The 27181-nt window shown below is 47.9% G+C and overlaps 1 protein-coding gene across 5 annotated transcripts; it reads right to left on the reverse strand.

The window, feature by feature from the left end:
• Positions 1-1458: 1458 nt before the first annotated feature.
• Positions 1459-27112, reverse strand: FBXO16 (F-box protein 16). 5 transcript variants are annotated; one of them, XM_081904250.1, is made up of 10 exons: positions 26910-27072; positions 21834-21936; positions 17861-17896; positions 15899-16105; positions 13644-13808; positions 11462-11697; positions 7109-7214; positions 6418-6462; positions 3457-3682; positions 1459-2116 (listed from the first exon to the last, which is right to left on the reverse strand). In XM_081904250.1, the coding sequence occupies exons 2-10, from the start codon at positions 21927-21929 to the stop codon at positions 2004-2006; spliced, it is 1230 nt and encodes a 409-aa protein (XP_081760376.1). In that variant the 5' UTR covers positions 21930-21936; positions 26910-27072; the 3' UTR covers positions 1459-2003. The 5 variants fall into 5 exon arrangements, with proteins under 5 accessions (XP_081760376.1, XP_081760375.1, XP_081760378.1 ...); XM_081904249.1 differs by lacking the exon at positions 6418-6462 and having other exon boundaries at positions 7058-7214; positions 27002-27112; XM_081904252.1 differs by lacking the exon at positions 6418-6462.
• Positions 27113-27181: the final 69 nt, after the last annotated feature.

Below are 27181 nucleotides of genomic sequence, written 5' to 3' on the forward strand. Positions count from 1 at the left end.
AGAAACAGATGTTGCCGAGCGCATACAGAATAATAGAATTTTAGAAGTGGAATGGACCACCAAAGGTCATCTATTCTAACCCCCTACAATGCAGGAATCACAGCTCAAGGATCCCTGGCTGATGGCCATTCAACCTCTGCTTAAAAACCTCCAAGGAAGGAGAGTCCACCATTTTCTGGGAAGTCTGCTCCACAGCTGAGCAGCTCTTATTTTCAGAACAGTATTTCTATTTAGTTGGAATCTCCTTTCTTGTAACTTGAATCCTTCAGGATCAGGTCCCACAGCAGCAGAAAACAGGCTGAAGTTGCGTGATCCCAGGTTGCACCAATGGCAAGAGGACAAAGAAGCAGGGCTGCTTTTTCCCTCCGGGAAGATAAAAGCCAAGGAAGTAAAATGTGTGAACGTTTCTTTACAGTGCTAATTGGATTTGTTAATTTTGGATTTCTCTGTCTCCCCACTCCCCCCCCCCCCAGTGCGCCAGCATAGTTACCTGCAAACTTTCCCTAAACGCTCCATTGAAGGGTGGAGGTGAGGGGTCACCTAAAATGTGTGGTTAAGCTTGGAGACTCCCCCAAGCACACAGAAACTACTACCCTTCTTTTTCTTTTAAGGTGGGCCCAGTTGGCTGCCAAACTGATAGGCCTGGGACCATCCATCCATAGAATCATAGAATCATAGAGTTGGAAGAGACCACAAGGGCCATCGAGTCCAACCCCCTGCCAAGCAGGAAACACCATCAGAGCACTCCTGACATATGGTTGTCAAGCCTCTGCTTAAAGACCTCCAAAGAAGGAGACTCCACCACACTCCTGGGCAGCAAATTCCACTGTCGAGCAGCTCTTACTGTCAGGAAGTTCTTCCTAATGTTTAGGTGGAATCTTCTTTCTTGTAGTTTGGATCCATTGCTCCGTGTCCGCTTCTCTGGAGCAGCAGAAAACAACCTTTCTCCCTCCTCTATGTGACATCCTTTTATATATTTGAACATGGCTATCATATCACCCCTTAACCTCCTCTTCTCCAGGCTAAACATGCCCAGCTCCCTTAGCCGTTCCTCATAAGGCATCGTTTCCAGGCCTTTGACCATTTTGGTTGCCCTCCTCTGGACACGTTCCAGTTTGTCAGTGTCCTTCTTGAACTGTGGTGCCCAGAAATGGACACAGTACTCCAGGTGAGGTCTGACCAGAGCAGAATACAGTGGCACTATTACTTCCCTTGATCTAGATGCTATACTCCTATTGATGCAGCCCAGAATTGCATTGGCTTTTTTAGCTGCCACCTCACATTGTTGGCTCATGTCAAGTTTGTGGTCAACCAAGACATCATCACAGTGTACAGGGTTTATAAAGTCTGCTTACAGTCTCAACGTTGATAATAGGGGAAATAAGAAAGGGTGTTTATGGAAAGAAGGGAGAGGGACAAGCCATCACATTTGCTACTTTGGAATGGGCCATTTTGTTTAATCATGTTCTTACCGTTGATTATGTTGCAGCCACCTACTGGAACGAAATCCTTCCTTTGAGTTCTTTTCCTCTTTATGTAATAACTCAAAGTTGCTAGTAACCATTACGAAAACCGAGTCTGCCTGATGCTGCAATCCTATAAATGCTTACCAAGGGAGTAAGTCCCCTTGAATTCAGTGGAACTTACTTCTGAGTAGATATGCATAGCACTGCAACGTTGCTGACCACCAATTCCACAACAACTCGATGAGGTAGACCACCACCATTCCCATTCTACAGCTTGGAAACTAAGGCTGAGAAATAGGGCCTTGTCTAAGGCCACGTGCAAAGTTCCTATCTGAACAGTATTTTCTTTTTTTTAAAAAAAAAATCCAGGTTGTCCCAACAGTCCATTGGTTAGTCATTGGTTAGTCTACCATGGAAATGAAGACATGATAAATCCACATGATTCTTAATCCCCGTCCAAAGAGCCCCTTTTCAGAAAGCTGGGCTCTAGGAACACGATCGTAGCCTGCAATGACATCTGTCTTTCCCTTGGGGAGATTAATTCAAGTGTGTAACTTTGAACTGTCTCTTTTCTCCATCCTCCTGTTCTGCATCAGATCCCGTGTCTGACAGGGGAAGTTCCCAGGGCTGGCTTTTGAAGAGTGGAGATGCTGGAACAGGTAGAGAAGATGAAGCAGTTAACGTCAACAGCGAGAAACTAAAAGGAAACAGCCCCTTGCAAAATTAAACCTGACATTGACATTCTTTCAACCTATCTGTATTGCAAGAGAGGTTTGTCTTAAGATACGGGGATAGAGGTGGGGGCACCTGAGTACATCCAGCAGTGCCTTCTCTCCCCCCAAACATGTTCAGATGATAGCAATAATAATAATAATAATAATGACTTTGTAATGTTTGCTAGTGTCCCAGAACATCAGCAATCTGCTCCAAAAGCACATAGCAGAATTTGGCTAGCCTGTTGCTCCAGTCTTTTAAACAAACCCTCTAACCTATGATACAAAAAGAGAAGGAAATATATTAGCCTTGTTTCTTACCAATTAATCCAGAATGCAGCAGCTAGACTGGTGACGGAGTGGCCGCCGGGACCACATAACACCGGTCCTAAGAGATCTGCATTGGCTCCCAGTACATTTATGAGCACAATTCAAAGTGTTGGTGTTGACCTTTAAAGCCCTAAATGGCCTTGGTCCTGTATACCTGAAGGAGGGTCTCCACCCCCATCGTCCAGCCCGGACACAGAGGTCCAGCGCCGAGGGCCTTCTGGCGGTTCCCTCCTTGTCAGAAGTGAAGTTACAGGGAACCAGGCAGAGGGCCTTCTCGGTAGTGGTGCCCACCCTGTGGAACGCCCTCCCTTCAGATGTGAAGGAAATAAGCAGCTATCTTATCTTTAAAAGACACCTGTTTAGGGAAGTTTTTAATATTTAATGCTGTCTTATTTTTAACCCTCGATATTACCATCTACATTGGCTATCAGTAGTAAGTTACAGATGCCAATGTAGTTGCCAAGTCTTGCTGTCGTTTTTAATTCTAATTTTGCTTTGCCTATGGTTAAGACTGCAGCTTGCCACTGCTTTCTTATTTCATCCAACTTGTGAGGGATGTAATTTTGGGGGCCTTTTTCGTTGAAAAGCTCTCTTTAAAATCACTTAGGCTTAGCTAGCGTTCTTGTAACGGCCCAATTTGTGCATGGCGAGAGTGATATTGAACTTTTGTCTACAATTTCAAAAACTCAGTAATAATAATAATGATAATGATAATGATAATAATTTATTATTTATACCCTGCCCATCTGGCTGGGCTTCCCGAGCCACTCTGGGCGGCTTCCAACAAAATATCAAAATACAGTAATACATCAAACATTAAAAGCTTCCCTAAACAGGGCTTTTATAATAATAAAACAACAAAATGGTGATGTGAGTGGAAAAGGGGCTGAAATTTTCAATGCTCACCCCACCACCACCCCTTATGTGAAATGACCGGGTTTACTGACTTGGAGAGCTTCTGCTTGTCCGTGCAAAGGCCTTCTTCCCCTTCTGGCTCAGCTGTGGGACTGGACCCTGTGCTGGCGCCGGCCGTATCCCAGCGTTCCACTGGGCACTCTGGGCAAGGATCTTGGCCATTGCTTTGGTGGCAGGATAGCCCGCAGGGTGGTAAGTAGCCCAGTTGGGGCGAGCGGGGGCTTTTGGCTGTGAACCGAGGTCTGCAGAGAGGGACACCTGGGGAGCGAGGCAGGAAAAAAAGCAAGAAATGTAGTTTCTCGTGGAGCTTGTGGACATCCGATGGAGGTGAATGGTGGAAGATTCAAGGCAGGCGAAAGAAAGTCATTCACACAGACAGAAGTAGTCATTTGCACAGAAGCAGTTAAACTATGGGACTATGGGACTCGCTCCTCCTGGATGGCTTAGGCAAAATGATGGAGGAGAGGGCCCTTGATGGCTCCGAGCCATGATGGCTGTGCTGTGCCTTCACAGTTTGAGGCAGCAACACTACCAGCGACCGGAAACTGCAGGACGGGAGAGTTGCTCTTGTGCTTGGATCCTGATCGCGGGTTTCCCACAGGCAAGGAGCTGGCCACTGTGAGAACAGGGAGCTTAACTAGATGGTCCAGCAGGCTTTTCTCATGCTCTTAGGAGATTTAGAGGGAAACAAATCTCCTGCAGTTTTGAATCTGTCAACAGAACCAGGAATTGCGATTACAGTCCCTGACCTAAAACCACACACACACACACACACACGACTCAAGTCATAACTTGAGTCACCACCCAAACTTTGCTGTTATCCAAATTCTGAGCAGGTAGGAAATGTGCAGGAAGACAAAGGCCATGAAACTCCAATGGGGGACTCGCTTTCAGGTAAGGGTCTTTTTTCTGTTTGGTTTATGCAATTACAGTCAAACCTCGGTTTTTGAACGTCTCGGCTTCCGAGCCCCGAAAACCCAGAAGTGAACGCTTCTGTTTTCGAACGCGCCTCAGATGTCGAACGGCTCTCGAAGCGCGTTTCTCAATTTTCCCTGTTGAACTTGCTGACAGCCCTTTGATCCTCGGTTTTCGAACGTTTTGGAAATTGAACAGACTTCCGGAACGGATTACGTTCGAAAACCGAGGTTCAGCTGTACTTTTTTGGCAAATTATTTATTACCTGCATTGTGATAACACTCCCAGGGTGGCATTCAATTAGGAGAATTCAAACAAAGCAATAAAATACAGCAAATTGAACTTATAAAAGCACATAGAAAGCAGCAATATGGATTGACGACCACTAAAAGCAGTATATGAGATGATGGAATGTCTGTGTGGTTTGTTTGTGGTTTGTTTTTTAACAAAACAGTATTTGCCTGTTTCAAGGAGATATCAGAGGAGGCACCAGGCAGGCTTCTTTGGGAAGGAGAAGCCAAACACAGGACGCCCCAATCCCAAAGGCAGGTGGAATCAAGTAGCCTTTTGTTTTTAGTTGCAGAAACTGAGTTTATTTAGGAAAGGAGCAGTGTGTGAGCAGGCCTGCCAGCCAGCCGGGAGACACACACACAGACACTGGCCAGCTCTTTCAGCTGCCTTGGGTTAGCTGCAAGTGAACAATTTTAGAGCTATTTTCTTGCCACAGCTGAGCAATAAATAACATACCTGCAAGTGAGAGGGTGAGGACTTTTTACCCTGGAAAAAGGATTAGGGCTTGCATTTTAACCAAGCCCTACTCAAGAGTAGACCCAATGAAAGCATGTGGGGGATATTTTTGCGTGCCAGAGCACTTTCATGGTGTGCTGAGCCCACACCCAAAATCCAAACGGAGTGATAACTAGGCCTTTGTTCTTTAACATAGAAAAACAGCTCTTCAAGCTTACTCAGAAATAAGTCCCACCATGTCTATTTCCAGAACTTATAGTCAGCTTAATAATAAACATTTTCTGAAGACGTGTACAACAAATAGAAAAGGAAAAAAATGAACAGTAAAATACGAATACTGTTTTGGAAGTAATAGAACATTGGGGTGCCTGTTCAAAACTATGGCTAGGTCACTAACCCAGAAATGACTTGGGAAAATAAGGAAGTATTTGAACATGTGTTTAAAAATCAAAATGGAGAACTGCTCCAGATCACGGCAGAACAGAACCTGGGAGCACATGGCATCACCAGGAAGGCTTCATCAGATGACCACAATGATCTTGCCGGTCTATAAGGGACCAGCTCCCATCCTGGTCCATGTTAATGGGCCATTGCCAGGAAGCCAAATCCAGTGTGTTGTCTCTCCCCCAACCCAGGTACTTACTCCCAGGAAGTGTGCATAAGAGTACAGCTTCAATCTGTTTGTTTAATCTCTTGTTTAGGGTGTTGGGAAAAGCCAGGAGCAATAAAACACTTACTCAGAAATCCATTCAGGCAATAAAGGCAGATAAGGGCACAGCAGTCAACACTTCAACTGCTGAGTGTGAAAAGAATTTGTTTATTGGCTACAGTCTCCAAAATTAAAACTAAAGAAGAAAGTCTGGTCCCTCTGGCATGTGAAGAAGCACTGTTGCTTAAGGCAGTAGTAGACCCTCTATTTATGCAAAACTTCCATTAAAATCAAGCTTCTGCACAAAGAGCAACAAACTCTTTGTTTTTTTAGGACAAGCCATAATCATGAATCTTTAAGTGCTACCTTCACATAATTTTTTTTAAGGGGTGTGTTTGAAAAGAGTAATACGGGCATTTCTCATTTCGCTAGCATCCGAATTATGAGACCGGGACGGGAGACACAGACAGTGTGTGAAAGGCAGACATTAATTTTAAGCGGCTTAAAAAGAAGCAACGTAATGATTGGCAGGGATCAACCTAAAGAGAAGCAGGTGAGCATGCAAGGGCTTAAGATGTTAGGGTCGCGGATGCCGTGTGACGGGACAGGCAGGGTCAGAGTCTCCCACCCCACCAGGAATGAGTGCAGCACACAAAGCAAGGCTTTGACAGGCTCCGTATACCTGATTCCTGCACTCCTGGGTCCTTGGCAGCTCAGCCCCAGGCTGCTGGAGGACAAGGAAGCAAAGCACGTTGAGTCACAAAGTCCTTCCCAAAGGGGCAGAAATATGCAGCCGGAGACGCTCAGTCTGCAGTCGGATGTACCCTCGAGCAGTGGCGTAGCGTGGGTTGTCAGCACCCGGGGCAAGGCAAGTAATTTGCGCCCCCTAACCCGTGGATTTGTGCCCCCTAACCCTAACCCCCAGATGTTGCGCCCAGTGCAGCCGGCCCCCCCTGCACCCCCCACACTACGCCACTGCCCTCGAGGCAAGCAAGGGAGCTCAAACGCAGCGACCCACCTAAATAACTGCTGGGAAGCTGCCTAGGACCAGGTCGGGACACTACTGCCTGTTCTGACTGGTGGTGCCTCTTTGCATGCAAAGTGTGAGCTCTGCATCTTGGCTGCACAGCAGGGCTGCAGAAGCACGAGGGCAACAACCATAACTGATGCTCCAAGACTGAACACCAGCTTTGCTCAAGTTGCAGCCCTTAAGTGGTGGACTTAGGGAGCGAAGGACTCAAAAGGCAACGCAAGGCTGAGGGGCTTTGGGGAGGGGGCCACCACCACCAAGGCTGCTCCCTTCCTCACCAAAGGCTTCGCACCTCACCAAGTTTGCTGCTTAGCCCAGAAGGCTGACCATTTGGGATACTTGCCAGGGACTTTGCTTTTCGGAGTTTGTACGATGCACTGCTTGGTTTCCTTTTCTTCTGGAAGGCCGACTGGCTGAGGTCTGGGGTGAGCCCTCCTCCTTTCTTCCTACTGCAATAATAATAATAATAATAATAATAATAATAATAATAATAAATTATTTATATCCCGCCCTCCCCAGCCGAAGCCAGGCTCAGAACGGCTAACAGCAATAAAAGTAACACAGCATTCTAAAATCAATTCATTCTAAATTCAATTCAAAATCAAATTAATGGCAACCACTGGGCTAGAGTTCTGTGAGGATTGCCAAAGGAGGGGGTCAGACTGTGCCTTGGCCAAAGGCCTGGTGGAACAGCTCTGTCTTGCAGGCCCTGCAGAAAGATGTCATGTCCCGCAGGGCCCTAGTCTCTTGGGACAGAGCGAATGGGGGAGAAAGATGTATTAAATGAAGTTAAAAGGATTTCCCGGGACAGGGCGGGGAGAGGCAAATACCTTTTTGAAACACAAAAAAAATGTATGGGCCTGAAGCTTGTTCTGCCACTTCTCATTTCAGAGACCGGAGCTGCAACCCTAAGCACAGCTACCTGGGAGTGAGTCCCGGGGGCTTAAGGACTGAAGTCCCAGGCTCTGATACAAGAGTGGCCTGGACTCAGAGGAATATATTTCTGAATCAATATGCATGATTGTGCTTCAGTGGGGCCAGTGCCCAGATATGCAGATATTTCAGCACTCAAAGAACCACAGAACTGTTGAGTTGGGAACCCAAGGGCCATCTAGTCCAACCCCCTGCAATGCAGGAATCACAGCTAAATCACTCAAAGGTTTCTGTAGATTTGCATCACTGTTTCTCAAACATTTGGACTACAACTCCCAGCATCCCTAGCTAGCAGGACCAGTGGTCAGGGATGATGGGGGTTGTAGTCCAACCACAGCTGGAGACCCAAGTTTGAGAAACACTGGTTTACATGAAAGCCACTATGGTATCATGGCTAGAGTGTTGGGGTAGAACCAGTGAGACGGGGTTCGATTCTCCTTTCTGCCACCAAACTCAATGGGTGGCCTCGGGCCAGTAGCTCGCTTAGCCTAACGTATCTCACAGGCAGGTTTTTGTGACAAAAAAGTGTGAGAAGGAGAACTACAGACACTACCCTAAGATTCCTGGAGGAAGAGTAAGCTAATTCTACCCAGGCAGCTCCCTATGCACATCACATCAGTCTTGTGAAAAGTGAATGTCTTTCTGCTTGGGATCTGATCTGTGCTCCTGGCAACAAGTTACTTTCCCAGAACAAGAAGACAGAAAAATGCTTGGCACTGTCATCTGCTCTCGTGAAAAATAATCTTCCTCCCTTCAGCCCACAAAACTCGCCCCCACGCCCCTCTAATGCAGCTGAACTGTTGCTCCGGGCTACGTTTGGTGGGCTGGGTTTTGAAAGACATTCTGCTATTAAGGAAGAAACTGGGACTACTGAACACGTAGACTGCAGGAGAGTTGGCATGTGTGTTAGATCTGTTCCCAAGATGTTATGCCAAGGGTAAGAGCAACAACCTGACATCCTGCCAGCAAGGCGTTTAAACTAAGGGTGGACACATTTACTGTAACTGCTAGAAAACATCCTGATCTAGATTACAAGAGCAATGAGAAAAGAACCAAGCATCTAAAGATGTCATGGAAGTGTAAGGTGGTAGGAAGACTTCTCTGGGGGACTGTGATGGAAGAGGGTATGGGTTGCAGCAGATGAACCTCTTAAGTAGCTTTATACCAAGTCAGGTAACCTTGGTCAACGGAGCTCAGTACAGTCTAAACTGACTGGGAACGGCTTCCCTAGGTCTTAAGAAGAGGGAGAAAGCTTTCCCCCATGATCGGCTTTCTTGGCATTATGCCTCTGAACACCTGTTGATGGGTATCCCAGATGGGCAGAGTGCTGCTGCACCCAGGTCCACCTTGTGGGTTTCCCAAAATGTGTGGGATGTAAAACACAGGAGCAGTCAATTACAACATTCCTACAGTGTACATGTTTAGACATGGGGAGGGATGTTTGTCCAGCCAGCAGGTAAACTTCATGGGACAGACTTCCTCCGCATGTGACCAGAGGTGGGTGTGGCCTCACCTGTGCAGGTCATGATAAAAGCACAGGGCAGGGGCAGCCATCTCTCTCTCTCTCTCTCTCATCTTCCTTTGAAGAAGCAACATCTGCTAAAGATGCCCTCTTGGCTCCCAGCCAAGAGAGGAGAAAGGGGCTATCTTCTTATAAGATAGATTCTAAATGTATATTACTTTATTAAGCTGTCTGCCTTCTGGGATCCGATTGTGAACAGAATGTGAGTAAACTCTTTTTATACTTGTATAAAGGGCTGTGTCGTGTCTTGTATTTTAAGAGGGAATAAAGGGGAAATTACCAGAGAAATTATTATAGAGGTTCTAGCGAACCTGAGCACACGTTACCGTTGCGAACTTAAAAAGGGGAATGTCTTACTCTGCTGATATTTTGGGAACTTGTTAGCACAAGTTGGATAAGGATATAATCAGTCAATATACCCTCTCCTGCATCCCTGAACATTCCCACAAAATGGGCATCTGGGTGGCCACTGTGAGAACAGGATACTCTGCTTGATGGACCATTGGCTTGATCCAGTAGGAGGATCTTATGTTCTTACATTCTTAGCAAGGATTGAACATGGAGCCTTTTGAATGCAAAATAAGGCATTCTACCATTAGAAGTGGGATACCTCTCTCACTCTCTGGATCATCACCTTTTCATGGTGAGTGGGCTTGCATGTCCCTATGACCCTTGTGAGCGAAGCCGCCGGGAGTCTCGTACTCCCAGCAGGGTGACCCAACGCGGTAAGGTCAAAGGGAAGGAGCTAGACAAAGAATGATCCAAGAAGTCCTCAATGGCAGAACAGGCGGATGATAACAAGCGGTATGTTACAACGGCTGTGAAGGTGGATGAAGGTTACCAAAGGTGTCCTGGGCTTTGAAGACACTCAAACTCAGGATGCAAGGGAGAAACGTGCTAGGAGGAAAGAATGCTTGGCAAATCCACACCGTGATCAACTCCTGCCTGGAAACCAATGTCACCACTGTGGAAGGACGTGTGGATCCAGAATTGGCCTCCACAGTAACTTACAGACTCACTGTTAAGATTGTGTTCATGGAAGACAATCTTACTCAGCTAGGAGGGATCGCCAGAGAAAGAGAGAAAGAAAGGAAAGATCTCTACTTCTGGAAGCGAATGGTAAGGAACAGAATGTTTAATCAGCATCCTGTATGCTGCCGAGATGCTACTTCAAATATCCAAACACAGAAATAGTTGAAGGCATGGCATTCCAAAGAGAATTTGAGCTGGCAATCCAATCATTGTAGAATGATTTTTGGACCACACCTGATGTTAGGACTTTTATCTCACCAGCTGCTCAGCGAGCAGCGGATGGTTGTTCACATCATGTGGGTGTCTGAGAGCGTGGGACAGGAAGTCTCAGCACAGTCTCAGTACTGCGAAAAGTTACTTTCGCTTCTGTGCAAAGTGTGCTCTTCTGTACTGCTGCTCAGAGAGCAGACACGCTCATGGAGTGTCTGTGGATAGAAAATTAATAAAGTAGTATGTAGCTACTGATTGTCTCTTTCTTCTGCAATGGGATGCCAGAAGACGAGTGTGCTCCTCTCAGGAGGGAGGGGTCGCTTATTACCGGTCTCTCTGGACTGAGGAAGATTTACAGCCAGAGGAAGATTTACACCGGAGAGACGCCTCGGTGTCTTGGGAAGGTGGAAGCCTTCCTGGGGGTTTTCCCAACACCCAGGCCTACTGCATTTCAGCTGGTCTGGAAATAATTTGGAAAGAGAAGCTTAGCAGTTCTTGGGGACACCCCTGGGCTGTTCTACACCTTGTTCCACACACATTGTTGACCCTTTCCCACACTGGGCACCAGAGGCATGTACAGAGACGGCTAACATTGCCTGGGGTTCCTCCTGCGTCTTCTGACATGCTCTGGGTGTGCCTACAATGGACTGCAGAATCAACCCCACCACCCACTCCAGAATTCTGCTGGGGTGGGGTCAATCCATTCTGGGCTTGGTCCAAACTTTATGGAGCAGAACCAAGAGGCCCTATTAATTTCCTGCCTGCCTGAAGTCGGAATCCATCCTGGATGCACCATTAATTAGGAAGAGATTCACAAAGAGGCTTTAAACTTGTAGCCTCAGCACTCCCCTACAAAAATTAGAAAACTTGAGAGCAATAACTCCTCTCCTGAATATGGCAGGGTTGTCACCTACCCCAGGGGGAGAGGGTGCAGCTGAACATCAAATTAGTTTTGTTTGACCGAGAAAAGAAGAAGACAGACATGAGGGTGTGCCTTACGCCTGCCTCGCTTGCTCGATGGGATCAAAGTTGTCCAGGTAATTGAATCTGATGGTGTCTGTAGGATGCTTATCTGAAGAACGCCAGGGAGGGAGATCTTGCTTTTCCTTGCTCATCTTCTTTCCGAGAGGAGATGCTGACTGGAGGACTGACGGTGACAGGGACTGTTTCACCTCCAGACCCTCTTTTGTTATAGGCTGAACATCAACCACCACAAAGTCCTCTTTTGGAGGGGTCTAAAGGGATGGAAAACAAGAAGGCAAAATCAATTGTGTGCTGTTGGGGAGGATATTGGATATTATTACAGTCAAACCTCGGTTGTCGAACGTAATCCGTTCCGGAAGCCCGTTCGGCTTCCAAAATGTTCGACAACCGAGGCGCGGCTTCTGACTGGTTGCAGGAGTTTCCTGCACTCAAGCAGAAGCCGCGTCGGACATTCAGCTTCCAAAAAATGTTTGAAAACTGGAGCATTTACTTCCGGGTTTTTGGCGTTTGGTAACCGAGGTTGGAGTGTATTATTATTTACATTCCTATACCACCCTTCATCTGAGGATCTTGGGGCAGTTTGCAATATAAAGAAACAAAAACATCAACATAGTAACAAACAAAAACAATACCCCCACCCCCAATGTAAGAGGATGTGGATTGTTTAATCCATGGGTAGGCAAACTAAGGCCTGGGAGCCAGATGCGGCCCAATCGCCTTCTAAATCTGGCCCGTGGACGGTCCAGGAATCAGCGTGTTTTTACATGAATAGAATGTGTCCTTTTATTTAAATGCATCTCTGGGTTATTTGTGGGGTATAGGAATTCGTTCATTTCCCTCCCAAAAAATATAGTCCAGCCCCCCACAAGGTCTGAGGGACAGGGGACCGGCCCCCTGCTGAAAAAGTTTGCTAACCCCTGATTAGCTAAAGGTTTAGTTAAAATGTTTTTGGCTGGCACCTAAACATGTGCAACGATGGCACCAGGCAAGATTCCCTAGGGAGAGCACACCACAAGCAGGGAGTCACTGCAGAAAATGCGCATTCTTGTGTTGTCGCTCTCCAGACCTCATGCGGAGGAAGCACACAAAGAAGGGCCTCAGGTGATGATCACAGGGTCCTGTTTGGTTCTATGGGGACAGGCAGTCTTTGAGGTATCACGGTGCTGAGCCATTTAAGACTTCACAGGTCAAAATCAGCACTTTGAATTGGGCCCATAAACCAATCGACAGTCTGTATAACACATTTCAGCAATAGATGACAGAATTAGGCTATCTCTGCCCAGATAGGTATTCAGCTGTCAGGTGTGCATGCAGGAGCCAAGCCCTGTGACCAATAGGACTTTGCAGGACTGGGGCCTTCCTAAGTTTGTTCTGAAGAGGCAATGTGCAGCCTCACAGGTGAGGCCGATTGGTAACTCACAGCACCTGGCGGCTAGAGCCAGGAAGGGATATAAGGTCAGCATTTCCCTTCGGTTCTTTGCCACAGCAACACGTTCCCTGCCTTGCTGCGTTTGACTCCTTGCTTCTTGATCCTTGGACACTTGACTTCGTGACCCCTGACCCTAGCCTTCTTAACTCCCTGCTCTCTGACCCTTGGCTCTTGGCTTCGTGACTCCTGGCTTCTGGACTCCCGTTCCTGCTCCCACCCCGCCATCTTGCCCCCAGTCCCGATGTCCCCAGCCGGGACTTCGATCGCCCGTGAACCGGACCGTGACAGCAGCCAGGCCACCTGCTGAAGCTGATGGAAGGCACACCACGCCAAGGCCACCTGAGCTTCAAGCGACAAGAGGATGACAGACTGTGCTGGGTCTTTTCATCACAGGCCACTACTGAGCTGGAAAACTGGAGGAGTGGCTTAAGAACATGAGAAGAGTCTGCTGGATCAGACCCATGGCCCACCTGCATCCTCTTCTAACAGGGGCCTTTATATGGACTCTTTGAAGGTACGTATCAGAAGGAAGGCATGTGTGCACTAGGCTTTTAGGGAATCTAGGTACCTCAAGAGCCAACTCACACTTACAGGGAAAGCCCATGGTACAATTCTACTGGGACTGCTCCACTTCAGAATCCAGGTCAGTTTACAAGGCTAAATGTCAAAAAGTTCCTGCAAAGGGAAAAGGCAGCACATCCAAGACGAGGCTAAACTAGAGGTTTCAGCTCAGCTCCAAAAACCGTCTCTCAAGGACTGCAGAGGTACCTTAGGGCTGGTGACCCAGAACTCATTCACCACCTCAATGTAGTGTCTCTTCCAGATTCCTTGCTCAAACGGGGTTGGAGAGAAATTGAGATACCACCCAAAGCGCAGACATTTTGGCATCCAGAGCTGATCTAGTTCTGCCAAGTTCTTCCAGTGCCAGCTCACCTGAGAATGAAAAAGGCGCCATTATTATTGTTCTGAGGGACCTATCGGGGCAAAAATCAGAAACGGAGGAGGACACATAATCCAGACACAAAAACTATTTCAATATATTCAGAAAGCAACAGAGTTCTTTTTTAAAAAAAAACCACTGAGTTGGCAACTGCAGTTTTTCCTTGTCTAACCCAGATGGAGGCCTGGTTCACGCATGCAGGAGTGGAGTTGAATTTCAAACAGGTATATCCCTCAGGCATGTGCTTTCCCTCATTTGAATGGGCAAAACTGCAACTCCAACTGCTGAGCTTGTGCTGCTCAAAAGAGGGAGGCTGGCACTACAGGAAGAGGAACAACTGCATTTTGCTGGGCTCCAAACTTTTCTGGTTCATATGCTGCATCAACAGACCACTAGTGGAGTTCTGTGTCCAGTCCTGGACGCCACCATTTAAGGAGGATATTGACAAGCTGGAAGGTGTGCAGAGGAGGGTGACCAAAATGATCAAGTGTCCGGAAGCCAGATGAAATATGCTCAGAGTCCTGTAGTGATTTCATGCTCTTTATTGCAGCTTGTAAAGCAGTGACTGAATTTCCCCCCAAACCTCGGGCTTTTATATACATTATTTACACAACGAGTCCCGTCTGATTGGCTGATTCTGCTTCCCTCCTGGAGCCTGATTGGTCTTTTCCTGCAAGCCAATCAGTTGTTGCATTCTAGGATCCTACTTGCCTATTGTTCTAGGAGCCAAGCTTAGTACAGTGGTGCCCCGCAAGACGAACACCTCGCAAGACGGAAAACCCGCTAGACGAAAGGGTTTTCCGTTTTGGAGGCGCTTCGCAAAACGAATTTCCCTATGGGCTTGCTTCGCAAGACGAAAATGTCTTGCGAGTTCCTGCGGGTTTTTTCCCCTTCCCCCCCCTTTTCCTAAGCCGCTAAGCCGCTTATCAGCTGATCCACTGATAAGCCGCTTAACAGCTGATCGCTAAAAGCCGCTAAACCGCTAATAGCGCTAATCCGCTAAGCTGTCAATGGGATTGCTTCGCAAGACGAAAAAACCGCTATACGAAGAGCCTCACAGAACGAATTAATTTCGTCTTGTGAGGCACCACTGTACATAACACCAAACCTAATGAGCATGTGACGTTAACATATGAGAGTTCTGGAGGTGAAATAGTTAAACAGGTTACCCAATCAGGACCCAGGGGGGTGGAGTCAGAGGGACTATAAAACCAGCTCTGGGAGGGGCGAAGGGAGGAGTTCATTGGGAGGTTGATTGGAGTGGGAGTGAATTGGGATAGAGTTTGTGGGTAGGCTGAGTTAGTGTAGCAAAATAAGCTGAGTCAGGAATAGTTAGGGGCTAGGAAGACAAGTAAATATCTGAGAGGTGGTTTAGTGAGTGAGAGCAGATAGCGGAAGTTATAGGTCTGGATAGGCACCCCATGATTGTAACTGACTGATACCGTTCGTGAAACCACACGCTTGTTAAACTGCAATAAACAAAAGTTTATGTTCCAAATGAAACCCTGACGGGGCTCCGTATTGTCCCAGGTAGGGCCTGGGTGGTGGCAGTGAGAAATCAAGTGGTGGCACAGGGATCAATAGACGGTGAAACGTCCGGAGACCCTGTGTGATTGCCACAGAACGCTTGAAGGAGCTGGGCACGTTTAGCCTGAGGAGACTGAGAGGTGACATGGTAACCATCTTCAAATATCAAAAGGACAGTCACATGGAAGATGGAGCAAGAGTGTTTTCTCCTGCCCCAGAGGGTAGTACTCGAACCCATGGCTTTAAGTTACAAGAAAGGAGATTCCAACTAAACATCGGGAAGGACTTTCTGAAGGCAAGAGCTGTTCCACAGTGAAACGGTCTCCCTCAGGAGGTGGGGGAGTCTCCTTCCCTGGAGGTTTTTAAGCAGAGGCTGGGTGGCCCTCTGTCATGGATGTTTTAGTTGAGATTCCTGCAGTGCAGGGGGTTGGACTAGATGAGCCTTTTGGGTCCCATTCCATGATTCTACACTCTATGATTATGGGCTAAACATATCCAGCACCTCAAACTTTGCTCTCTCTCTCCTCTGCATCCTTCCCAACACACTGAGCTTTACCTGAGCACATCGGGAGAGACTACGAGGGTCCAGGAAAGAAAAGATGTAGAGGGACAAAACCCTGGGGAGCTTGGCGGTGAAATCCAGGGCCTCCACTGGAACTCGAGCCTGCAGCTGCTTGACGCAGAACCTGAGCTGCAAGAGGGAGCAGCGCTCTAGGAAGTCCAGCAGGACTCTCCGCCTCTGGTTGTCTGTCCATTTGTCAAACTGCGGAGGAGAGAAGGGAGAAGAGGTGAGTTGAGGGTTTTGTGGCACCTAGACATGGCGCCACAGAAGTGACTTTCCCACCATGAAGCACTTTGCAAACTAACACATGGACCACAAGGCCCATATTGCACTTTACTTTTGTGATGAGGACGCCCCAACCCCCAGGTATTCTGTCTTCTGGCTGCTAAAAAGTACAGGAACGGTTGGCTCTGGTCCATCTTCTAGACCAGTGTCCTGTCTCCATTAGGGAGTGGTCTCCAGCATGGCTTGAAAGGGGTGAAGGCCTACTTCTGCCTGATAAGGAAAGACATTCTACTGTATCTGCTCACAGAGACAGAAATCTGTTCCATTCAAGTAGAAGAGTTAACTACCATTGATATATACTGTATAAGGTGCTGTGGGTTAAACCACAGAGCCTAGGACTTGCCGAGCAGAAGGTCGGCGGTTCGAATCCCCGTGACGGGGTGAGTTCCTGTTGTTCGGTCCCTGCTCCTGCCAACCTAGCAGTTCAAAAGCACCTCAAAGTGTAAGTAGATAAACAGGTACCACTCCGGGGGGGGGGGTAAATGACGTTTCCGTGCGCTGCTCTGGTTTGCCAGAAGCGGCTTATTCATGCTGGCCACATGACCCGGAAGCTGTACGCCGGCTCCCTCGGCCAGTAAAGCGAGATGAGCAACGCAACCCCAGAGTCGGCCACGACTGGACCTAATGGTCAGGGATCCCTTTACCTATAATTATAATATTAATTTTATCATTTGTACCCTGCCCATCTGACTGGTTTGCCCCAGCTACTCTGAGAGACTTCCAACAAATATACAAGCCTTCTCCAACCAGATGCCCTCCAGATGTTTTGGACTTTGGTACCCAACTTCCCAACTTCTCCAGCTGGCACAGCCATCTAGCACTGACAGGAGCTGTCATCCAAAACATCTGTAAAGCACCAGATTGGAGAAGGGTAAAATAAATAGCTTGCTTGCTGGATTCCAGATCCAACTATTGCAAATCCTGTTTCCAGCAGCAGTCAGTGGCCTCTGGGGATCTGGCAGAAAGGACGTGATGTCATCCACTAGGGGACACGACCACAGATGGGCAAACTGTCCTTTTTGGGAAGAGGCACATACTTGACATAAGGTAAAGGTAAAGGTACCCCTGCCCGCACGGGCCAGTCTTGCCAGACTCTAGGGTTGTGCGCTCATCTCACTCTATAGGCCGGGAGCCAGCGCTGTCCGCAGACACTTCCAGGTTACGTGGCCAGCGTGACAAGCTGCATCTGGCGAGCCAGCGCAGCACACGGAACGCCGTTTACCTTCCCGCTGGTAAGCGGTCCCTATTTATCTACTTGCACCCGGGGGTGCTTTCGAACTGCTAGGTTGGCAGGCGCTGGGACCGAACGACGGGAGCGCACCCCGCCGCGGGGATTCGAACCACCGACCATGCGATCGGCAAGTCCTAGGTGCTGAGGTTTTACCCACAGCGCCACCCGCGTGGGTACTTGACATACTCTGGGACAAAACATACCTCTCCAAACAGATTAATTTCATGCAGACTTCCACCATTTTTCCCCCTTACATTTTCAACTACAAGTTTTTAAAAATCCAAACATTGCATGGAGGACAGTGCCTTCATAACCCTCACAAGGACTGTGTACATCACACAAGGTTGACTCTGTGCTTACATGTCCTACTACAGCCTGATCATCTCAAAATAAGCAGTGAAGCACTCGGATTTGCGGATGAGGGAAGAAAATGTCATTACCCATTTCCCCAACAGATTTCTTCTTTCTTCAAATACCTTAAAAACAAAAACATTTAAATAAAACACAGTTCAGTACAGAGTGAACACAAGACTGAACGAGAAATGAGCAATCAAACCATTAGGCATGACCCAATAAGTGACTCCCCAGACTACTAAAGGGCATGAGAGACATAAGAAGAAATTCTAACTTAGAAGTTCTGAAAACAGTCATATTCACTAGGGGGGTGGGGTATGTTCTGGGGCTGGCACATGTGTATACGCAAACTACCTCCTTAGATCTGCCCCACACTTAAATAAATAAATAAATAAATAAATATTTATATCCCGCCCTTCCCGGTTCAAAAACCGGGCTCAGGGCAGCTAACAACAAATTTAAAACCATTTAAAACACTTAATTATAAAAGCAGAATAAAATAAAGTATAAAAACATGAATAACAATAAAAATCAAAAATCAATTAGATAATCCCCAGGGCTAGCTGGCTGAATTGGTCCTACTTGGGACAGCGAGGAGGCCACCCGCTGTGGGGTCTCAGAGCGGGTGATCTTCATAAAAAGGGGAGGGGGAGGGAAGAGAAATAAAAGATCAGGCTGAATTCAAATTAAAGGCCAGGCAGAATAGCTCTGTCTTACAGGCCCTGCGGAAGGAGGTTAAATCCTGAAGGGCCCTAATCTCATGGGACAGAGCATTCCACCAGGTCGGAGCCATTGCTGAAAAGGCCCTGGCCCTTAGGGCCTGGGACCTCTAAACTATGGTTATTCACTTAGCTATCCTTGCCTTCCGGAACTTGAGCCCTGCGTGGGTCTTACCCCCCAAGCAAGGCAGAGAGTTTTTAAGCTCTCTGCCATGCTTACTGGCCTCTGGGAGGCTCTCACAGAGCCATCCAAGATCGCGCAAGAGCCTCCAAGAATTCAGCAAGGAGGCAGAGAGCTTTAAAGCTATTTCCACACTGGGAAAACCCTGCGCTAAAAGAGCTTTTAAGCTCCCTGCCTTCTGTGCATTTAATTTGTGGGATTTCAACCGGCCAGCCGCCAAGCCCGTAAAGTTGAAATCACACATCACTCACAACTTGGACGCATTTTGTCATCTGTGTACCATTCAACGCAAGGCCTTGTTTGAAGGGCCACTTGCACCCATTATCAACTGGTCTAGAACTTGAAACTAAACTCAGGGGACCTGCCTGTGGCCCCTTCACTGAGATCCAAGAGACTGGCAGGCACAAGAGAGAGGACCAGTTGGGAGTTGCTCCCTGCTTGTACAGCTCCTGCCCTAGAGTATTCCCTATTCTACTGTCTTTAGTATGTAGTGTTTTAACTGCTGCTGATTAAATGTTGTTTTATTTTTCAATCCCTTTCTTAATGACCCATGGCATGGAATTTGACATTTTCACAGCTGCCGCACACTGGGTCAGCACCTTGATCAAGCTACAAGCCCAAGGTCTCGTTTTGGGTCAGATGCCACCAGTTCAGACCCCATGAACTGTGAAATTAAGATTTTCTTGTCTTGACATGAATCACTTTACCCTCGTTTACACTGAATTGCATTTGCCACTTTACCATCCGTTTGGAGAGATCCTTTGGAGCTCATCATCATCTCTCTCTGTTTTAAACAATTCTAAACAGTTTAGTATTGTCAGTAAACCTGGCCACTTCACTGGTCACCCCCAGATTGTTTATGGACAAGTTAAAAAGCATAGGTCCTACCACAGTGGTACCTCGGTTTTAAAGAGTCTCGGAAGCCGAGCGTTTCGGTTTTTGAACGCAGAAAACACGGAATTGCTTCCGTGTTCGAACGTGCCTTGGAAGTCAAACAGCTTCTGCGGCATGTTTTTCTTTTTTCTCCATGTACTTTGCTGACCGCCCGGAAGTTGAATAGTCTTCCAGAACAGATTATGTTCAACAAATGAGGTACCAATGTACCAAACTTGTGGGGGGCTCTGCTTTTTCTGTCTCTACATCAGGAGAACTGTCTGTTCATTCCTACTCCCTGCTCCCTGTTACTTAACCAGTGTGGATCCACAAGAGGATCTTGCCTCTTATTTGACTGACTGACTTCATGCATCAGGCCTGTTGGCAGACCAAGATGTCTGCAGTTGTGACATGAAGGCTGGCGACATCAATCCTGCCATGTGGGAATCCATAGCTGTCAACGTTTTCCCTTTTTTAAGGGAAATTCCTTTATTCTGAACAGGATTCCTCACAAGAAAAGGGAAAAGTTGACAGCTACGGGGAATCCCCAGCAGACAGTCGCAGTGCCTGGAGGCAGATAGTCAGGTTATGCATCCATACCAGTGACCAGAGGAGGAAAGACCGCTGGGAGGAGAAGAAGCGCCACATTACTTATTACTGCAGCATCTGCGACAGCACAACCAGACACCCTCATCTGCCTCTGCTGCAATAAAACATATCTTTCCCAAAATTGTCTCTACAGCCACAGCAAGCGCTGTAATTCTCCAACAGTTTGACTTCACCCCCTGCATTGTCTCCTGAGACAGATGGGAGCAACGATCTTACTTAGGAATCTTTGGTAAGTTCCAGTGGTACCTCAGGTTAAGAACTTAATTCGTTCCGGAGGTCCATACTTAACCTGAAACTGTTCTTAACCTGAAGCACCACTTTAGCTAATGGGGCCTCCTGCTGCCGCCGCACCGCCGGAGCACGATTTCTGTTCTCATCCTGAAGCAAAGTTCTTAGCCTGAAGCACTATTTCTGGGTTAGCAGAGTCTGTAACCTGAAGCGTATGTAACCTGAAGCATATGTAACCCAAGGTACCACTGTACTAGGTTTCAGTAGCAATTAGTGTTCAGAAGCACACTCCCTTGGAATATGGAGGTTCCACTGTGGCCAATGATCTCTGGTATCTTCAATGAATTTGTCTAATTCTCCTTTAGAGACACCTCTGGCCACTGCCATCACCACAACCTATTGGTTCATAAGGTTTTGTGCGAAAGAGGATTCTGAACCCAGGGTCAATCTGTTTCATCTGGTTCCAGCATTCTAAGTGAAAAGACTGCTTACTGGAACAGTCCAGGCAAAGGATTTCTATAAATGCTCTGGGGTTGCTGAAGAGAAACGAGTCATTACAACAAATGTAACTCTGGATTACATTTCTGGAAACCACAGGAAGCAAGAGTGCTTTAGTGATCGGATCCTGCTTGCAGGTTTCCCACAGGCATCTGGTTGGCCACTGTGAAAACAGGATGCTGAGCTAGATGGGCCACTGGCCGGATCCAGCAGGATCTTCTAACATTCTTATGTTCTATCCTTGCTCACTTTGTTGTTTCCAAGGTGTCTACAGATATATGGTTGGCTTCATTTAAGATGAAGCAAGAAGCACCTGCCCTGGGGGTGTTTCATTATTGTCACAAGGAAATGATAAACTGATCTGGGATCACATTTTGGTTTAGGGGCCTAAAGGGGGAGGACAGGAGAGCTGTTTGCATTACTCAGTGAGCCTTATAGGCTTTGATCACAAAAACATACAATGTTTGCTTTCCAAGCTCTTATGTGTCCACCTTAGCCGCCTCTTGACACGCTCCATTAGAAAACAAAGCATGTATTTGTTAATCCCTTTTGAAATCACCAGACGCCAGTGTGACCATCCCAACGCTTCTTTTTTTCTCATAATAGCCCGGTTCAGGGAAGTTTTTAACGTGTGACATTTTAATGTATTTTTAATCTTTGTTGAAAGCCGCCCAGAGTGGCTGGAGAAACCCAGCCAGATGGGCGGGGTACAAATAATAAATTATTATTATTATTATTATTATTATTATTATTATTATTATTATTATTATTATTATTCTGAGCATTCAAGTACTGCCAGGTTAGAGGAGGGTCAAGGCTGGCCGACTGAGGGCTTAGCTGCTTTTTATGGAGAATTTGTTGTTACTGCTCACCCAAAGGTCCCCTCTGATTGTGTCTCCAACGTAATGTCTGGGGGAAGGCCCATACTTAAATTGACTGAATGATACTCACCTTGTCATTCATCAACTGGTGATTCAGGGGTGTCCATGTGCTCATCTTGGTTTGCATCTTCGGGCCATCCAGGTTCCTGGGAGCTGCAAATGCCATTGCTTTCCTGAAGGAAGACGCAAAACAATTATTTGAGGCATTTCTGCAAATGCTACAGCTGTGTACAAAGGCAAAAGTACTACTGCCCTAGACTTGGCTCTTTGGCCAATCCCACTGATATTAGAAACACAAACATTATTTTTACAGTTGTGCTTTTTCTGAACACAGAGCAGCCTTGGCCAACCCAATGCCCTTCCAGATGTTTTGGACTGTAATTCCCATCAGCCCCAGCAGAGCATAGCCATAGAATCATAGAATTGGAAGAGACCACAAGGGCCATCGAGTCCCACCCCCTGCCAAGCAGGAAACACCATCAGAGCACTCCTGACATATGGTTGTCAAGCCTCTGCTTAAAGACCTCCAAAGAAGGAGACTCCACCACACTCCTTGGCAGCAAATTCCACTGTCGAACAGCTCTTACTGTCAGGAAGTTCTTCCTAATGTTTAGGTGGAAACTTCTTTCTTGTAGTTTGGATCCATTGCTCTGTGTCCGCTTCTCTGGAGCAGCAGAAAACAACCTTTCTCCCTCCTCTATGTGACATCCTTTTATATATTTGAACATGGCTATCATATCACCCCTTAACCTCCTCTTCTCCAGGCTAAACATGCCCAGCTCCCTTAGCCGTTCCTCATGGGGCATCGTTTCCAGGCCTTTGACCATTGTGGTTGCCCTCCTCTGGACACGTTCCAGTTTGTCAGTGTCCTCCTCCAATCAGCAGCATCATGCTAGCTTGGACTGATGGGAGATGTAGTCCAAAGTACCTGGAGGGCACTAGATTGAGGAAGGCCAGGCTATGACTATTCAAAATTGTGAGGTACAGTATGACACAGTTGGACTTGCTGGTCTCAAAGGATGTGATTGTTCAGTGCAGGCAACAAATGTGGTTCATGCCAGAGACCGTGACTAAATCACAGTGTGGTGTCAGAATGCCCACACTAGGGTGGCACCCTGCATCATTTGTTGTGGGTTCTTTTGGCCTCACCCACCACCCAATGAGTAAGCTATACTATTGCTAAATAAGAGGGTGCAGGGTGCCAGGGTTGCCTCAATGTTTTTTCAGAGGCACTGCTTGCCTATGGCAAAAGACTTAGATTCATAGTATGTCCCAATTCCTAACAAATCCTGTGAAAGGAAAGGCAGAAGAACAGGCCAGCTGTTAACTCAAAAGCCATAATTTGATAATGTTTAAGAAAGATTAATGCACTGTAATGCTCATATCATATTAGCTAAGGGCATTAGACTGATTTCCTGGATTGTGTTAATCCCGGTTTAACCCTGCAAAAATGCTAAACCAAAGGCCGTCAACAAAAGCAGGCCTGTTTTGTGAATGCCTTGTGTCAACATTACTAGGAATATAAATTCAATTAGGTATTGTCTGGTAAAGCTTTTTTATCTCACTCACTCATTCACGCCCACACACTTAGCCTAGAGACCACAATCCACTACATGTTGACTTGATCATGGTGTTGAATTTTCCTTCTCTAGGGAGGGGGAAATGCTGCATCTCAGATTACAGAAATGTTAACTCAACGGAAATTAATAAAAACACATGTCTAGAGCATCTGTGCACCAGGACTTGAAACTAAGGTCACCTGTAAAGCTACCGTACTCTTGGCAGTTGCCCTGCAACCTATGGAAGCCTCTTCCACTAGACATTTATGAGTATATTCAGTAAGAATTTAAGGAGAAATAATAATAATAATTTATTTATACCCCACCCATCTCGCTGGGCTTCCCCAGCCACTCTGGGAGGCTTCCAACAAAATATTAAAATACAGTAATGCATCAAACATTAAAAGCTTCCCTAAACAGGGCTGCCTTCAGATGTCTTCTAAAAGTCTGGTAGTTGTTGTTCTCTTTGACATCTGGTGGGAGGGTGTTCCACAGGGCGGGTGCCAATACCGAGAAGGCCTCTGCCTGGTTCCCTGTAACTTGGCTTCTCGCAGTGAGGGAACTGCCAAAAAGCCCTCGGTGCTGGACCTCAGTGTCCGGACAGAACGATGGGGGTGAAGATGCTCCTTCAGATATACTGCACCGAGGCCATTTAGGGCTTTAAAGGTCAGCACTTTGAATTGTGCTCGGAAACGTGCTGGGAGCCAATGTAGGTCTTTCAAGACCAGTTATGTGGTCTCGGCGGCTGCTCCCAGTTACCAGTCTAGCTGCCGCATTCTGGATTAGTTGTAGTTTCCGGGTCACCTTCAAAGGTAGCCACACATAGAGCGCATTGCAGTAGTCCAAGCGGGAGATAACCAGAGCATGCACCACTCTGGCGAGACAGTCCGCAGGCAGGGAGGGTCTCACCCTGCGTACCAGATGGAGCTGGTAAACAGCTGCCCTGGACACAGAATTGACCTGTGCCTCCATGGACAGCTGTGAGTCCAAAATGACTCCCAGGCTGCGCACCTGGTCCTTCAGGGGCACAGTTACCCCATTCAGGACCAGGGAGTTCTCCACGCCCGTCCACCTCCTGTCCCCAAAAAACAGTACTTCTGTGTTCTCAGAAAGTTCTGGATCAGGCCAACGGCTCACCCAATCCAGCATGCCCTTCTCACAGTAGCCAATCAGTATGCTTATGGGAAACCTGCAAGGAGGATTTGAGCACAAGAACAACTCTACCTTCCTGTGGTTTCCAGGAACTGGTATTCAGAAACATTGAACAGCCCTCCTGGTTAGTAGCCATCGAGAGCCCTTTCCGCCATTAATTTGTCTGCAATATTCTTTTTTTAACCCCCACACTTGGCTCAGTGGCCACATTCCTTTTGTTGGGGTGTTGGTGGGGAAACTTTAAATTACTGGATTCTAAATGTTAAGTGGCTGGAAATTAATCAAGGGACCTGTCTGGACTGCAGCACCTGTACAAGCACCAGGTAAAAGGTAAAGGTAAGGGATGCAGGTGGCGTTGTGGTCTAAACCACTGAGCCTCTTGGGCTTGCCAATCAGAAGGTTGGCAGTTCGAATCCACACAGCGGGGTGAGCTCCTGTTGTTCTGTCCTAGCTCCTGCCTACCTAGCAGTTTGAAAGCAAGCCAGTGCAAGTAGATAAATAGGTACTGCTATGGCGGGAAGGGACGCGGGTGGCGCTGTGGGTTAAAGCCTCAGTGCCTAGGGCTTGCCGATCGAAAGGTCAGCGGTTCGAATCCCCGCGGCGGGGTGCGCTCCCGCTGCTCGGTCCCAGCGCCTGCCAACCTAGCAGTTCGAAAGCACCCTCGGGTGCAAGTAGATAAATAGGGACCGCTTTCTAGCGGGAAGGTAAACGGCGTTTCCGTGTGCAGCTCTGGCTCGCCAGAGCAGCGATGTCACGCTGGCCACGTGACCCGGAAGTGTCTTCGGACAGCGCTGGCCCCTGGCCTCTTGAGTGAGATGGGCGCACAACCCCAGAGTCTGGCAAGACTGGCCCGTATGGACAGGGGTACCTTTACCTTTACCTTTATGGCGGGAAGGTAAACGGCGTTTCTGTGCGCTCTGGTTTCCGTCACGGTGTCCCATTGAGCCAGAAGCGGTTTAGTCCTGCGGGCCACAAGACCCAGAAAACTGTCTGTGGACAAATGCCATTCCTGCGGCCTGAAAACGAGATGAGTGCCGCAACCCCATAGTCGCCTTTTACTGGACTTAACCATCCAGGGGTCCTTTACCTTTTACCTTTTACAGGTACCAGGTTTGGGCACTAAGGGTGCCTAAAGAGCTTCTCCAACTCTTGGCAGTTGCTCGGCAGGTTATGGAAGCCTCTTCCACTAGTCATCCATGAGCATTTTCAGTGGGTCTGCAATGTTCTTTTTAAAATCCATTTTAGGAGGTGGTACTTCATTCTAGGGGACGCGGGTGGCGCTGTGGGTAAAACCTCAGCGCCTAGGGCTTGCCGATCGCATGGTTGGTGGTTCGAATCCCCGCAGCGGGGTGAGCTCCCGTCTTTCGGTCCCAGCTCCTGCCCACCTAGCAGTTCAAAAGCACCCCTAAGTGCAAATAGATCAATAGGTACCGCTTTCTAGCGGGAAGGTAAACAGCGTTTCCGTGTGCTGCGCTGGTGCCGGCTTGCCAGAGAAGCTTTGTCACACTGGCCACGTGACCCGGAAGTGTCTCCGGACAGCGCTGACCCCCGGCCTCTTAAGTGAGATGGGCGCACAACCCCAGAGTCGGACACGACTGGCCCGTACGGGCAGGGGTACCTTTACCTTACTTCATTCTAATGGGACACGGGTGGCGCTGTGGGTTAAACCACATAGCCTAGGACTTGCCGATCAGAAGGTCGGTGGTTCGAAAGCATGTGAAAGTGCAAATAGATAAATAGGTACCGCTCCGGCAGGAAGGTAAACGGCGTTTCCGTGCGCTGCTCTGGTTCGCCAGAAGCGGCTTAGTCATGCTGGCCACATGACCTGGAAGCTGTATGCTGGCTCCCTCGGCCAATAAAGCGAGATGAGCGCCACAACCCCAGAGTCAGTCACGACTGGACCTAATGGTCAGGGGTCCCTTTACTTTTACCTTTACTTCATTCTAGGAAAGTCGCAGGTGTGTCATATTCATATACATACAAACACACACAAAATCACACACATACAGAGAGAGAGAGAGGGATAGAACATAAGAACATAGGTAGGCCATGGAGGGAGAAAGGCAGCATTTGAATGCAATAAATAAATTCAAATTTTCCTTTCCAAAAGCTAAAAATGAAATTGCACGCGCATTTCCAAGTCCCCGAAAGCTGCTTCTTCAAGCCAGCTTGACAAGCGCCTCGAAAAGCCCGAGCGCTATTGGACCCGTGAATTAAAATGATTATTATTACTATTATTATCACCAATGGCTAGTCTGCTAGTCGTTTTACCTTGCCCAGGAGCCACCCTGAAGCTCCTCACAGCTAACGAAGGCACCTCCCCGCCTGCTCCTCCTTGCCGGGCCTCAAGGGCCGCAGCGACACGCGCACACGCATTCACACGTGCCTCCCCCCCCCCCCACTCCCGACCCGCGTGCGCCGCGCAGGCCCCTCACCTGAGCTCTCGCCGCTTCTCTCCGCCCACCTTGCCCCCCCCCGGCCGGCGAGCTCGACACGTGTCTGCCCGCTTGCTGCTTCTTCTTCCCACCTGAGGCGACGCGAGTTGACCAGGCCGCCGCCGCCCCCTGCGAGTCGGTCCCGTTCGCCATGGAAACCGTTGCCTGGCTGCGGCGACGGCGGCGGCCAATCGGAATCCGCCGTCCCGCTCTGGCGTTCACCTTCTACCTAGCAACCGGGCGGGGGCGGCGTCGGAGGCTGGCGCGCAATT

The sequence above is a fragment of the Podarcis melisellensis genome (genome assembly GCF_964234715.1).
Source record: "Podarcis melisellensis genome assembly, chromosome: 3".
NCBI lineage: Eukaryota > Metazoa > Chordata > Lepidosauria > Squamata > Lacertidae > Podarcis > Podarcis melisellensis.

Coding starts and splice junctions, on each gene's coding strand:
- FBXO16 (XM_081904249.1), bottom strand. CDS start 21,929: ATGGCATTTGCAGCTCCCAGGAACCTGGATGGCCCGAAGATGCAAACC. Junction 17,897..21,833: donor ACCAGTTGATGAATGACAAG/GTGAGTATCATT, acceptor TTTGTTTTTAAG/GTATTTGAAGAAAGAAGAAA. Junction 7,215..11,461: donor ATCGAGCAAGCGAGGCAGGC/GTAAGGCACACC, acceptor TTATTATTGCAG/TAGGAAGAAAGGAGGAGGGC.